This window comes from Trifolium pratense, linkage group LG6 (assembly GCF_020283565.1).
Source record: "Trifolium pratense cultivar HEN17-A07 linkage group LG6, ARS_RC_1.1, whole genome shotgun sequence".
NCBI classification, from domain to species: Eukaryota; Viridiplantae; Streptophyta; class Magnoliopsida; order Fabales; family Fabaceae; genus Trifolium; species Trifolium pratense.
In genome coordinates, this window is record NC_060064.1 from 34957603 (window position 1) to 34973632 (window position 16030).

The 16030-nt window shown below is 30.4% G+C and overlaps 1 protein-coding gene across 1 annotated transcript; it reads right to left on the bottom strand.

Annotated features, from left to right (window-relative positions):
- Window positions 1–1882: 1882 nt before the first annotated feature.
- Window positions 1883–5880, bottom strand: LOC123890738. The gene is made up of 6 exons (XM_045940414.1): window positions 5180–5880; window positions 4598–4756; window positions 4428–4511; window positions 3843–4001; window positions 3676–3756; window positions 1883–3556 (listed from the first exon to the last, which is right to left on the bottom strand). The coding sequence occupies exons 1-6, from the start codon at window positions 5801–5803 to the stop codon at window positions 3443–3445; spliced, it is 1221 nt and encodes a 406-aa protein (XP_045796370.1). The 5' UTR covers window positions 5804–5880; the 3' UTR covers window positions 1883–3442.
- Between the last annotated feature and the right edge of the window lie 10150 nt (window positions 5881–16030).

Consider the following 16030-nt stretch of genomic DNA (forward strand, 5'->3'; position numbering starts at 1 on the left):
TTAGTCTTATAAGTATGTATTAATTTGACTTCTTGCAAATGCAATCACTATATGACAATTCAATTAGTACTTAATAAATGAAGAGAAAAAAAATGGTGTGCAGGTAGTTTAGTGACTATAAATTCCACCTTTGAAGTGGATAAGTGATTCTTCCATATGAAATGCAATGTCCCTATTAATTGAGCTAAGTTCACTAAACATAGTCAAACTTATTTGATTATAAATAGAATTTAAGAGGAGTTTTCTATTTCAATTTTCTAAAATTGTTCATCAGTTGAACATGAGGATAATGAATATCAGTTTAATCCATTAATTTAAACTTTAAAGAACAATATACATCGGCTATTTTTTATTCATATGTTTAATCCATTAGTTTAATCCATTAATCACTTATCCACTTCATATGTTTTTTTATTCATATACATCGGTTAATAGACAAATATCTTATTATCATTTTGGCTCTCATGGTGATTCATTGAAATAGTTAATGAGACTAATCTCTTATCACCATACTGACATTGCCTTTTATAGACTAAGGCCTCCTGACTCATGATTGTCAAAGATCATGTCATGTCATGTCGAGTGCGGATTGAAGGCCCAAGGCTGTTGGTTTTGGAATATGATTAGACTTGTCCAGAAGATCTGTCCTTCCCTGCACTTCTCTGCACGAGGAACCTTATAGCACTTGGAAAAAAGCGGCTCTGGATCTGGCATCAACAGCGGATCGTACAAACATTCTCTAAACCAGAAACTACTAAGTCACTTCACTGGAGTAGATTCTTCTGCTGCCACTAATTCAGTGGTGTAGATTGAGACAATTAATACCAAAATACTACTAGAGATTGGACTAGTTGATCTGATGGTGCCGATTAAGACATTTGAATCTCTTCTTGTAAACCTGCATTGTCTTCTGCAACTAGTTGATTTGTGTCCATTATTTGGGTTTTAGTGGTACACCATAATTTTTGCATCCCTTACGGTTATGACTGTATGCGAATACACTAGAAGAAGAAGACCTCTTCACCCAACTTCGCCCATGTTGCCAGTAATCCCTCAAGTCCTAGTGAAGAAGGCTCAAGAACCACTTCAAGTTATCATTGTTCTAAATATCAACAATGGCGTGTATGCAACTACAAAGACTTGATTGTTACTTGCTAGCATCGACCAACTTGAGAGAGGAACTGACCCCGTAAAAAAAAAACCATCTAGTCCAATGAATGTCCTGCAATCTGCCTTAAAACCTCTCTTACATTGACTTCTGGCAAATACATTTAGTTAGTTTATACCAAATTCAATCATGTAGTTAATGGTTATTATATACTAAGTTGATACATATACATTTTACCAAATAAGTTGTGCATCAGAATTGTTACTTATAAACAGAATTTGAGAGGAGTTTGTTCATCAGCTGAATATGAGGATAATAAATATCAGTTTAATCACTCACCTGCTTTGTGTTTGGTGTATTCTCCATGTTTAAATAGTAATCAATCATAGTTGCAATTGAACCAAAAATAAAGGAATCAATTGAAATTGCAAATAAATTGAAACATGAACCAATAACATTGCTAAGTTAAATTTGCAAAGTCAATAAAATCTGAGTTGAAACATTGTCTAAACTAGAAACTCGGTAGCTTCACTTGTCTTGAGTTGTGCTATAAATATTTGCTAACTTATATTAATCTAAAATATGCGCCAATTGCAAATCATTAACAGAAAAACACAAATAAAAAAATTGTCAATTCTTCTAGTAAACCTGCATTATCTTCTGCAACTAAAATCCATTTTCTGATTCTCCCATGGTAATAAGCTTGAATGTGAATGTTCAGATTCTCCCATCAATCCATTTTCTGGGAAACTATCCTTTATTATCCTGTATATGATAAAAAAAAACACAGTCATTATTATGCCCTTAAAGCAATTCAAATATGGAATTGTCCTCATCCACTCCATGTTATATTATATAAACAAGAATAACTGATAGGAACTTGCTCCTATCTAGCAAGAGAATGCATTTTATAGATGAATAAAGGGAAATTACAGAAGAAAAAGGGCAGAGCTACAAGAAATGGAGGAGACTTCTTAGGCCAAAGGATAACTCACAAACAAAGAGCAAAAATAAAAGCTCAAGGTGAATCTCATTATCAAATTGCAAGATATACTAATCAAATTAGAACTTGATCAATCTATAACCTTCTCAACTTCACATACACTACCTAAGAAATTCACTAAATGAAAGCAAGACATTTATAAAATAATGAAATACATGAACATTTATTATATGATCACATGACTTAACCCCAAAACATCATATTGAATGAAACTATGTACTACCGAAAAGGAAATGCTATAATACAACACAAAATAATAAAGGATCTTAACTTCTCTCTTATTTTTATTTTATTTTTTGACAAAAACTCCTCTCTTATTATTATTCACCAAAAGAAAAGAAACATGTTATGAGAGGAAAATAGTTCAATGTATTTCTAATAGTACAATAACATTGGACCAAGTGATCAACCCACCAAGCATGACTGGTACTTTCACAGTGAAATTTTACCTCTGCTTAAACCAAATTATCTTATAGCAACAAATAGAGAGCTTTATTAAAGGATTTATGCTTATCAGAAATATGGGGAAGAAAGTATCAAAAGAAAATACAATGAAAGAGAGTCTTACACTATTGATCATTAGCTTCATAAGGCATGAAATCAGGGGAATAACTTTCAGTTAAGAAAAACAAATAAGTGTTAACACACTTCACTTTAAGTAGATGAGACGGTAAAATTATTAAAGTTTCAGCTAAGCACTATATAAGGAAGTTAACACACTCCATATATTGACTCAGAATTTAAAACTGAGATTTTTGACTTTATATATTGACTCCACTAGATGTATATGATATTATAGACCAAATATATCAGTTGTTCAATAAATCTGAAAAATAGACTTTTACTTATAATTAAAGGATGGAGTATTAAATTTGAACAATAAGAAAGCATATAGGAAAACAAGGCATAATTATTAGATATGGTTGAAGTTTGAAAACTGGTTTCGTTCTTAACATGCATGTCATCCTTGGCGGAAAGTGCTTAAAGAGAATCAAAATGGGCATGCTAATATATACAAGTTTTTCATGCATGGCAATGGTTTTAAAAGTAAATAAGTTGTTGACTGAAAAAGGAAAAACCAATGATGTGTAGCCTAAAGTTAATTGCAAATCCGAAAAGAGACGCAATGACTCTACCAATAACAAAGCGAATTAAGGATGAATTGTACGTTCAAAAAAAAAAAATTGAAGTTCTTAATCGAATTAATTTTGACGGAATCAAATTCATCCTAGAATGCAAATTCTTTTTTTTTCTTCCCTAATTTTTGCTATTTACATACTCGCTTTCTACATTGCAAGGAGGGTAAAATTCAAAGTGTAAGTTTCCTAATTTTAATCGGTGCTAGCATTTTCATCATCGAGGCCTGTGGCTCCTGAACATAGTGCAACCTCTGTACTACACTTGTCATCAGCAGCCAAATTAGCCAATGCACCAGCTGCACGTTCCTGAAAGGAAAAAAATAATCAATGTAAAATGGCACTTAACATGAAGAAACAAAATGGCTAAACATGAAGAAACAAAATGGCACTTAACACATTCATAATCATAAAACCAAAAAACTTACTAAAACTCCATCTCCAGTAGAGGACCACTTGAATATAAGATCCACTAACGCTAATACTCCACCAGCTTCAGCAATGGCACCCTATGATGGAAGCCACTTCAGCTTTTAGTCCAAACCTTACACATTAAATTTCAAAAAGAAAAATGTCATATACGACGAAATCTAACCTTGTGCTCTTCTCCAACAGAGAGATTCCATAATCCTCCAGCAGCTTCTTCAGCCACCAGTTTGTTCATTGACCTAGCCAAACTAGTGAGAATCTCAATCCCACCCTCTTCTGCAATCGCCTTCGCCACATTGGCATTCACAGACAAATTTGCAATGGCCTGCAAATTTAATAAGTTCAGAGGATATATACGCAGATATTCATCAGATCAAGTTTTTCTATGGTCAGATTTGTAAGCAAAACATTCAAAGACATCACAGTGCACATAAACTGCACAATGGATATGCACGCAAAAGGCATTGGCTATCGAGAGCTATGTAGCACTAACACTTCAGATAATAGGCAGGTCTTATATCTGACACTGACATGGTCACACGACACCAACACATGTGGTTACATTCAAACATTCCATTTTTTAAAATGATTATCGTTGTCAGACATTTCAATGTCGTGTTTGGTGTCTATCCTTCATACATTCGAGAATATTTCAAGAAATAAGTATAAACTTTTCAAACAACACCTATTAGTAGAAGTTATTAGAAATGGTCAGAAAGACCAGAGAGATACAAATGGAAAGAGAGAATACCTTGGCTGCCTCAGACTGAAGCCCTTCCCTGTATGATTTTGCAAGGCCAAGAAGGAGGCGTATACCACCATCTCGCATAACTCCCTACGATGGAAGCCACTTCAGCTTTTAGTCCAAACCTTACACATTAAATTTCAAAAAGAAAAATATCATATACGACGAAATCTAACCTTGTGCTCTTCTCCAACAGAGAGATTCCATAATCCTCCAGCAGCTTCTTCAGCCACCAGTTTGTTCATTGACCTAGCCAAACTAGTGAGAATCTCAACCCCACCCTCTTCTGCAACCGCCTTCGCCACATTGGCATTCACAGACAAATTTGCAATGGCCTGCAAATTTAATAAGTTCAGAGGATATATACGCAGATATTCATCAGATCAAGTTTTTCTATGGTCAGATTTGTAAGCAAAACATTCAAAGACATCACAGTGCACATAAACTGCACAATGGATATGCATGCAAAAGGCATTGGCTATCGAGAGCTATGTAGCACTAACACTTCAGATAATAGGCAGGTCTTATATCTGACACTGACATGGTCACACGACACCAACACATGTGGTTACATTCAAACATTCCATTTTTTAAAATGATTATCGTTGTCAGACATTTTAATGTCGTGTTTGGTGTCTATCCTTCATACATTTGAGAATATTTCAAGAAATAAGTATAAACTTTTCAAACAACACCTATTAGTAGAAGTTATTAGAAATGGTCAGAAAGACCAGACAGATACAAATGGAAGAGAATACCTCAGATGCAAGAGGAGCGGGGACTTTGGGAGCCAAATCTTCCCTTTCATCGGGATCATCATCATCATGAGCCAAATCACGCTTCGACAGTTTACGATCCATTTTTTTTATAATCTGCACTATCTTATATGCTTCATCCAGCGGTGCAGTAGGAGATTTAGCACCATAAAGCATCTTCATCCTTTGGCTTCTCTGATACTCATGTCTCAAATTTGTCCACATGCGACGATCCCTCTTATACGCTTCTTTGTCTTTGTCCCGATGATGAAATACCAAAATCAGCCTTCTGCAAAATTGGACGTTATCACGGAATCTCCAATTCCATCTTATTTCATGTTCGGCAGGCCCCATCCATAGGCCAAAAGAAACTAGCAGACTGTATCCAGATACCGTCATAAGCGCATAAAGCTGACGGCGAGTTTTTCTTGGGATAAGGTATCCAATTAATTGACATATATCAGACTGCGGTTTGATTCCACCGACTAAGATTTTGTACCACAGAGGTAAACAAATATCTGTTCTCTTCATGTAGGCGGCAATTACAAGGACACTTTCCATAATCAGCAGACAATCATCATATCCTAGGGATCTATTTTCAAGCTGCCCTATCATAGTATCAAACATACGGTGGAAATCAATACCTACATTAATTCCCTTGCTTATGATCTCACCGCTATACTGAAAAAAATACTGGAAACAATCTTCAAAATGGCTACAAATGCAGGAATACATATTTTGAAGATTGTTGCATTATATTCCTGCATTTGTAGCCATTTTGAAGATTGTTTCCAGGCTCCGAAAGGAGCACGATACCTATTTTTTTTCAGTATAGCGGTGAGATCATAAGCAAGGGAATTAATGTAGGTATTGATTTCCACCGTATGTTTGATACTATGATAGGGCAGCTTGAAAATAGATCCCTAGGATATGATGATTGTCTGCTGATTATGGAAAGTGTCCTTGTAATTGCCGCCTACATGAAGAGAACAGATATTTGTTTACCTCTGTGGTATCTTAGTCGGTGGAATCAAACCGCAGTCTGATATATGTCAATTAATTGGATACCTTATCCCAAGAAAAACTCGCCGTCAGCTTTATGCGCTTATGACGGTATCTGGATACAGTCTGCTAGTTTCTTTTGGCCTATGGATGGGGCCTGCCGAACAAGATGGAATTGGAGATTCCGTGATAACGTCCAATTTTGCAGAAGGCTGATTTTGGTATTTCATCATCGGGACAAAGACAAAGAAGCGTATAAGAGGGATCGTCGCATGTGGACAAATTTGAGACATGAGTATCAGAGAAGCCAAAGGATGAAGATGCTTTATGGTGCTAAATCTCCTACTGCACAGCTGGATGAAGCATATAAGATAGTGCATATTATAAAAAAAATGGATCGTAAACTGTCAATTAATTGGCTCCATTTGACGACAATTCTGATAAAATTTATAGGCAGACATGCCGTCATTCTCTAAATCGTTCAAGCCTTTCATCAAGAACCTCGCCTTGCCTACATCATCATCAACCATTCAACCCAATTTACAATCAGAAAAAGTTAACATTTATATTCAGTATAAAACAATCCATAGATACCAATATGTACGATATGTAAAATCTAAATTCCATAAAAAAAATATAAAACAATGCTGCAAGAAAGAATACCCATTTCAACGCCATTCATTTCTTCCTTCAAATTCGCAGCGACCTTGCCGCCTTCACCGATTACATCGCTCCTGAAATTCTTTCCGTTTGTGGAGAATGAGAAGGAATTCGATCGAAGGAGGAGAGCGGCTCTACGCATTAGGGTTTTCATGTTCTTTTCGCTTTGAATGAACGAATGAATGAATGAATGAATTAAGTTTCTTTCTTTTTAGAGAAAATTCATTATTCTTATTTCTTTATGAAATAAAATTTCAGCTGATAAAAATTATAGCTGATGACTGATGACATAAAATATCATTTTTAATATATATATATATACATATATATATAATAAAGGGGGCTGCTAACTTAGACCCAGTTGGGTCTAAGTTAGCAAGGTGCACCTTTTCAGTTGGACCAAAATATCCATTCTTTTTAATTAATTAACCAAATTACCATCAATAGACGCGGATCCAGTGTCGCGCGCGTACCGCAGGATCATGGTTACAGGCCGTTGATTTCCATCAGACAGCCAAGATCTGATCTCATCAAGACTGTCTGATCAATCAGACAGCCCAGATCATCCAAATCCATCAGATTCCAGCGCGTGCAGCACACTGGATTACACCCTGGAGAGAGAAGAATCTACTTTTTAAAAGCAGGACACGTGTCGCTGTCTGATTGGCTGGGCGTGATTTTTTTCCATTTAATACTTTGAACTCAATTATTTCGTTGTAAATTAATTTTTTATTTTTTATTTTTTATACCAAAATTCATAATTGTTTTTTCTCTACAAATAGAGACTTGGTTCGTTTGATTTGGACACAGAAAAAAAAACTCAATTTTTCACTACCTTAATCTCATTTTTCACTACCTTACATCAACTCACTGAAACCATTCTACCAGGAAAATGGTTTCAGAGTACAAATCTCTGAAACCATTCTACAAGCTAAATGGTTTCAGAAGCAAATAACTAATAATCAACTTACTGAAACCATTCTACCAGCAAAATGGTTTCAGATTACAACTCTCTGAAACCATTGTACCAGATAAATGGTTTCAGAAGCAAACACAATTAATAAATTACTCACTGAAACCATTCTACCAGTAAAATGGTTTCAGAATACAACTATGTGCAACCATTCTACAAGCTAAATGGTTTCAGAAGCAAATAACTAATAATCAACTTACTGAAACCATTCTACCAGCAAAATGGTTTCAGATTACAACTCTCTGAAACCATTGTACCAGATAAATGGTTTCAGAAGCAAACACAATTAATAAATTACTCATTGAAACCATTCTACCAGTAAAATGGTTTCAGAATACAACTATGTGCAACCATTCTACCAGTAAAATGGTTTCGGAAGCAAACATTAGTTTTTAATTACCGTTTTATCTCATTTAATTAACTAAAAATAGTTTCAGGTCTCCAAAAATTTCATAAAATATACCAAAAGTTCCAGAATATTATCTACTATTTTCCTGGTATAATGGTTTCAGTGAGTTGGTTGAGTGGTGCGTGTTAAATAACAACACACAAGTAACGTATTTAGTAGACAAAAAATGAGATTAAGGTAGTGAAAAATTGCGTTTTTTTTTCGGTGTCCAAATCAAACGAACCAAGTCTCTATTTGTAGACAAAAAAAAATTATGAATTTTGGTATAAAAATAAAAAATTAATTTACAACGAAATAATTGAGTTCAAAGTATTAAATGAACAAAAATCACGTCCAGCCAACCATTGTGTGACACGTGTCCTACTTTTAAAAAGCAAAGTTTTCTCTCTCCAGGGTGTAATCCAGTGTGGCGCACGCGCTGGAATCTGATGGATCAGGATGATATGGGCTGTCGGATTGATCAGACAGTCTTGATGAGATCAGATCTTGGCTGTCTGATGGAAATCAACGGTCTGTAACCATGGTCCTTCGGTACGCGCGCGACACTGGATCTGCGTCTATTAATGGGTATTTTGGTTAATTAATTAAAAAGAATGGGTATTTTGGTCCAATTGAAAAGGTGCACCTTGCTAACTTAGACCTAACTAGGGTCTAAGTTAGAAAACCCCTATAATAAAACCTCTTAAAATTTTGTTTTAAAATCTACATCTAATTAATATTTAAGATACTTCAAATTTAGTTATTTAAATTTATTAATTTAATATATCTTTTATATATTATTAAATTAAATTTTATTCTTTGAAATTTTGTTTTAAATTTATTTTCATTTCAATGATTATACTTTATAAAAAAGATTAAACATAACATTTTTTAGGTTTTATAACAAACAAATTTATTTAATATTTTTTAGGTTTTTATAACAAATATAGGTACGTACATGTAATAACAAGCAATTTCTTTATACGGAGTAATATATAAAAGGATAAATCAAAAGTAATTAATGATACAGTAATACTAGTATAAAAATAAAACAATGATAATATATGGGTACTTATAGCAACGTTTTAGGAATAAAAATAGGGACAATCGTAAAAAAATAATATGCTATATAACATACTTATTTTGTTTTCAATTTTAATAAATTCTAAAGGATAAAAATGTATTTAAGATAATATTATAAGGGTAAAATTGGAAGAAAAATGATAAGCTATAAGCTCATAAGCTACTTGAAATAGCTTCCGAAAAATAAGTTATAAGTCAGTAAAATAAGTTGTAAGCTCTTTCTGAAAAAACTGTTACCAAACATGTCTTTTAACTTATAAGTCATAAAATATGCATTTTGTCACATGATTTCACTTCATCTCACTTTTTTAATATGACATGTAAAATTAAATTGGTTATTAGTATAAAATTAATTTATATCACGTATCCTTTAAACTTTAAAGATATTGCAATGCATATTTAAACCTCTAATATATATCTTCTTATCGTGAGATTTACCTTTAAACTAATTTTTTTTTAAAAAAAAAAATGACTAAAAAAGTAAAATTGTAACATATTTCTTTCCATATCTTTTATGCAGAAAGGCTATATATCTACACTACAAAATGATCAAGGTTCCCTTTTTGGAATCTCTTTGTTCTTAAAGCCGAACATGACCTTGTGTGTGAAACAATCGTGTTATTCCAACATATAGAAAAGGAGATACTAATAGTTGTCTAGATAAAAGTATAACTTTTTTTTAGGTTAATTGAAGTTTGAAAATGTCATTTCGAAAAAAAAGTTGAAGTTAGAAATTGAAGAAAAAATTTCATCATATAATTAGCTGTCATCAGTAACATATTTCTTTCCATATCTTTTATGCAGTAAGGCTATAAATCTACACTATACAAAATGATCAAGGTTCCCTTTTTGGAATCTCTTTATTCTTAAAACCAAACATGTATTTGACCTTGTGTGTGAAACAATCGTGTTATTCCAACATATATAAAAGGAAATACTAATTAATAGCTGTCTCTAGATAAAAGTATAAGTTTTTTTTAGGTTAATTGAAGTTTGAAAATGTCATTTTTAAAAAAAAGTTGAAGTTAAAAATTGAAGAAAATTTTTCTTGCTATCATGATAATAACATTTATCTATATCGTTGAAAGAATCATTTTCATTGGATTACGAATAAAGATACAAGTGTAGTAGACTACACATAATATTTATCTAAAATTTTAAGTCATTAAATTTATGGATTGTCTCATTTATAAATAAAGTGTTTAAACTAATGTGAGATCGCTCCTAACATTGCATTTATCACACAACAAACCATTAGGCTTAGATCATTTGTCAATATCACAATTGTTAGACTTAATATTTTTCGTGGTTATCACATATTAAATTTGAGCTCTCTCTCATTTATGTGTAAAGTTTTAAGTGGTGTTTATCAATTTGTGTCATAGTGGTGATGTGTTGGAATAATTTATATGAAACCATTATTAGTTCATTGCTTAAAACAAAATCATTATTAATTAGTTCAAATTTAGCTAATTATTAAGACTGGAAATATAATTAATTAGCATAGAATATAATTTGAGTTTGGTAGTAGTAGTAGTAAACTATATTTTACAATTGCTTCCAATTAATCACATAATTATAATTATACTTTTGTTACGCATATGTACTCCAATCCCATCGCACTATATGCAAATATTTGTAAATACTATATTTTAAGAATTAAAATAACAAAGTGGTATTATCATGTGATTTGATTAGAAATATGTGAATAAAAATTTTACATTGTTACTTAACAATAAATTTACATTAATTGTTAATTAAAATAACAGAGTGGTATTAACACTATTATACAAACCCTTACCAAAAAAAAAACACTATTATACAAACAAAAAATTATATAGTGCCATCCATTAAAACGGAGAAAATTGTAGCATCTATATATAGCAAGTGGAGAGGGAGTGTAAATTATTTGACTCCTCAAGGTTTATATAAGTTACTTTTTCTATCACATATATACTCCTTCTCTTTTAATATACTCCATCTCTTTTAATATTATTATGACTTATGGTATCTTTTAATATTTTTGACCAAAAAAAAAATAATATTTGCTATGGTATCAGTATTATTAATTGCTTTCAAATAGATCTTAAGATTCCACGTTGCAAAAAACACATGCAGCATTGAGACCGGATCAACTAGCAAGAAAATGATTTTTTTTTTCTTCTTTGAAATGAGTAGCAAAAGAATGTTTGATACTATTATAAAATTTTCCAAAGGTATAGCCCTTCATTTGAATTAGAACATGGTTAATAATCTGTAACCAAAAAAAAAAGAACATGGTTAATAATCTCTCTTTATTAATATCTCTTGAATTATTGCACATGATCAAGTCAACGAGAAGAACACTTTCACACATATTTCAAATTGAATGCATTGAGCATTCTATATTTCTATTATTTTGGATAGCTAGCACAAATACCAAAGTGGATTAAGATTAACAATCAGGACTAACCGAAAGCTTAACAAAGCAAATGTCTACAGTATGTCTCAAATTATAAAAAAAAAAAAAACACATTTATAGTTACATGAAAAAATGTAAAAACAATAGTTGCATGAGAGTAAATTGAATCTAGTTTGCATTTAATTTTATGAGAATAAGCAAAATGAAATCTTGAAAAAGATAAATGTTTGTGTTTAATTTTCCCTTATAACTTGGGACAAAAAAAAAATTTTCCTTTATAATTTGGGACGGAGGAAGTATTTTTCAGATTTATTGAACAACTATTGTATTTAATGGTATGATATTTTAGGGGTTAACTTAGGGCAAGATCGATATTTTCAAGGGTTAGTTTTAGGACAAAATTATTTTTTTTCTTTTCAAAATTCATATTTTTCAATGTAAATTGAGATTTTTGTTTAAAACTGAGATTTTGCCTAGATTTTATATATTGACTCCACTAGTTGTATCTGGTATTATAGATCAGATATATCAGTTGTTCAATAAATCTTAAAAATAGACTTTTACTTATAATTACGGATTGGAGAGTATTAAATTTGAACAATAAGAAAGTATATAGGAAAACAAGGCATAATTATTAGATATGGTTGAAGTTTGAAAACTGGTTTCGTTCTTAACATGCATATATCATACTTGGCGGAAAGTGCTTAAAGAGAATCAAAATGTGCATGCTAATTATGATCATTCAAATATATACAAGTTTTTCATGCATGGCAACCTGGTTTTAAAAGTAAGAAGTTGTTACGTTGTTGACTGAAAAAGATAAAACCAATGATGTGTATTCTAAAAATAATTTGAAAATGGAAAAAGAGACACAATGATGTTGGGGGAATCCGAGAGAAACAATCAGGTCAATATCCCGAGTTACAAGAGAGTGAGACGTCATATTTCCACCCAAAATCTTAAGGCATTAGGTTAATGAGTCACCTCTCTTATAAATCCAATATTCTTTCTATACATAGTCGATGTGAGATTTAACCACTCACACTTGAAACAAAATAAATGACTCAGATTAACAAAGAATGAATGGTATGTTAAAAAAACCCAAGTTCCCTAAATATGATACTAGAATCAAATTCAAAATGAATCTTAGAAGGTTTTTTTTTTTTTTTTCTTTCGAGAGCAACAAAATGTGAATAATTTATTTTCTAGTGATTAATCTTTACTATAGAACATTTGAGACACACAAAATAAATTATTTCTCCCAACTAAATTTTCTTAATACTTAAAGAGTCGAAAATTGAACCTCTTATTATCACTTATGTAAATGGTCTAAAACTCAAGTCAATCTTTTAAAATATATATATTTTTAATCAATTACATTCATCTATATATTTATTTAATTAGTTTTAGATTTTTTTTTAGCAAATATTTTAATGCTTCACTGGCCAGTTGTATATTATATTTGATACAATTTTATAAATACATATTTCACGGTCCGGTGGTATTAGCTTGGGTCTGGAAGTGTGATTCTCCTTAAGGTTTCGGATTCAATTCTCTCTGGTATCGATTTGGATGAACTAATTTAACTTCTTAAAAAAAAACATATTAATTTCACCATAGGAAAGTTGTCTATAAATCTCGTCATTATGGAATCTCTTCTCCTGTGCCCTACAAATTAATTGAATTATCCGCGTTTGCTACTTATATAGCTTATATCCCCCAAAAATATCCTATCCAAATTTTTTTCTATAACGTCCCCTATTTGCTATTTAAGTAACGGACGATATTTGTAAAATTTCTTAAAAATTTCTCATTTTTATAATGTACCCTATTTAAATAGCAGAAATATAAAAACAAAAATGCGTTGGGTGAGCGAGAATAAGATAGGAATGCAAAAAGTCTCAATATTTTGCCCCCCAACCATACCAAACATGATAAGTGTTGAGTCTAACATTAATTGTAGCCCACTTTGCACCATTATAAGCAAGAAGTTAGGTCCAATTTTCAAAATGACTTGTTAACCAAGAAACCAACCTGGTGCTTAATCATGTGAACTTGACACAACCTGATTATTTATTAATTTTTTTGTTTCCTTTGACAAAATCAAGTTCTTCCTCAAGGAAGTAATTGTTCATTCATCAAACAATATGTTGATAAGCATTTTCTTTCTCACAAAGATGATCTATATAGTTAAGAGAGATATATAACATGATACTCTTGAACTTTAGTATAATTCTTAAAAGAGTTCGAGATAATTTGGATTGAAACTACAAGTCCTTTTTTAAGGTCGGCAAGATGTGGTTTCAACCTTACAAGATTATTGACAACTCTCGAAAATTCATCAACAATGAAATCAAGGTGATGAATTAAAAGGTTCTTTAAATATCCCTCATGATTTCATGTATCATGTGAATAATTAAATTTAGAGTAGTAGAAGATATTGACTTATGATTTTATTGCATAAAAATCTATATACATTCACTTACTTCATTTATAAATTTGGAGTAAATGTCATAAGTCAAGATCTACATGAAATAATCACTTAAATCTGGAGTAAATGTAGATCTTAACTTATGATATTTACATATTTACTGCACAATATCCTAATATTTATACTATGATTTACATGATTATTTTGCAAAAAGTTGGTCACTTCACTAATTTCAAATTTGAAATTTCACAATAATTTTCCCTGCTCAATCTTTTTTTTTATTAGAAAAGTTGAAAATTGGAGAAGAAAGAATATTTTATTAATTAAGACGACATTAATGATTATTTTACAATTATATTTAGGATAATTTAAAATTTGTACATTACACTTATAAAAATTAATACACTCATTTAAATTTAAAACATCAAGTAAAATCATCATTTCAAACAAATCATCATAAAAATTAATACACTCATATTTAAATTTTATTTACTTCATGAATAATCTAATTAATACTTTATTCTCATTTCACAAATACATATAGTACAACTTAGTGAAAATAAAATAAAGGGTTCAATTTTTTTTTTTTTTTTTACGAAGGTTCAATATGTTTTTAGTCTCTATATTCTAAGTTTAATCGTTACTTAATTTTTATTATATTTTTAGTCCTTATAAAAACTTTCTTGCACATAGTTTTAGTCCTACTAAAACTAGGACTAAAACTAAATTAGTTTAATTATCACTAAAATCTTAAATTTTTTAATGATTTTTTATAAGCATGTTTTCAAATATCATATAAAATTTATTTACTAAACTTTAGAATTTTTAACAAGTTATAAATTAAATATAGATTTTTATTAAATGACAAATATTCAAGATAAAAGTAACAAAAATTACGACCTAGAAATCAGATTTTTTATGATGCTCTAAACATTCCTGCAAAACAATCATTGAAAAATATATGTTAACTTAACAGTAGGGACTAAAACTGGGTGCATGATAATTTTTGAGGAACTAAAAATTTAATAAAAATTAACTAAAGACAAAACTTAAAATTTTATCATTTTATCGGAACTAAAAACATTTTTAACACTAAAATAAAATACATATACAATAAAGATTGATAATATAGTCAAAACTATGCAACGTCTTGCTTTAAAATTTAGGTAAAAGTACAATGTACCAAATATTAATATTATTAATCTATAAAATTTAGATAAAAGTACAATGTACCTTAAATATTAATATATATTATTAACTTCTATAAATGTAAAAAAAAAATATTTTCTAAATGTATTTAATAATTTTGTCAAAAGAATATGTATTCAATAATACTATTCAAAGTTATAATTGCATTTATAGTAGGTTAATAATATTAATATTAAAAAAGTCAAATTAACAAAGTGTAATCAATAATACTATTCAACGTTAAAATTTCATTTATAGTAAATTAATAATATTAATATTAAAAAGTTTCTTGACTCTTGACCAAAAATTAATTTTTTGATTGGAAATTATATTGAATTGTTTTAGTTTTATATTTTTGTAGCATATTGAATAGTTTTAGTTAAATATTAATATTTAGCTAAAAAGAATTTCTAAAAAAATCCTTTCTTAATTATTAATTTTTAAAAAGTTACTATTAATACTTTATTATAATATTATAATATTTACTACATGGTTTCTTGAGAGCACTATATAGCATAACCGAGTTCGCTTCAACCATCACACAAACAAAACAAAAATGTAAGTTGATTTATATTTTATTTATGGTACTCCCTCCGTCCAAAGTTATAAGTTGCTTAGGGACGGAGGTAGTAAGAAGATAGCTAGAAACAATATATTTTCATTCTGGTTTAATTTATTTTTACTGGTTTTAATCATTTTTTTCATGTGTTGTTTTTTCTTCAGATTTA

Coding starts and splice junctions, on each gene's coding strand:
- LOC123890738 (XM_045940414.1), bottom strand. CDS start 5,803: ATGTTTGATACTATGATAGGGCAGCTTGAAAATAGATCCCTAGGATAT. Junction 3,757..3,842: donor CTGTTGGAGAAGAGCACAAG/GTTAGATTTCGT, acceptor CTTCCATCATAG/GGTGCCATTGCTGAAGCTGG. Junction 3,557..3,675: donor CTACTGGAGATGGAGTTTTA/GTAAGTTTTTTG, acceptor TTTTCCTTTCAG/GAACGTGCAGCTGGTGCATT.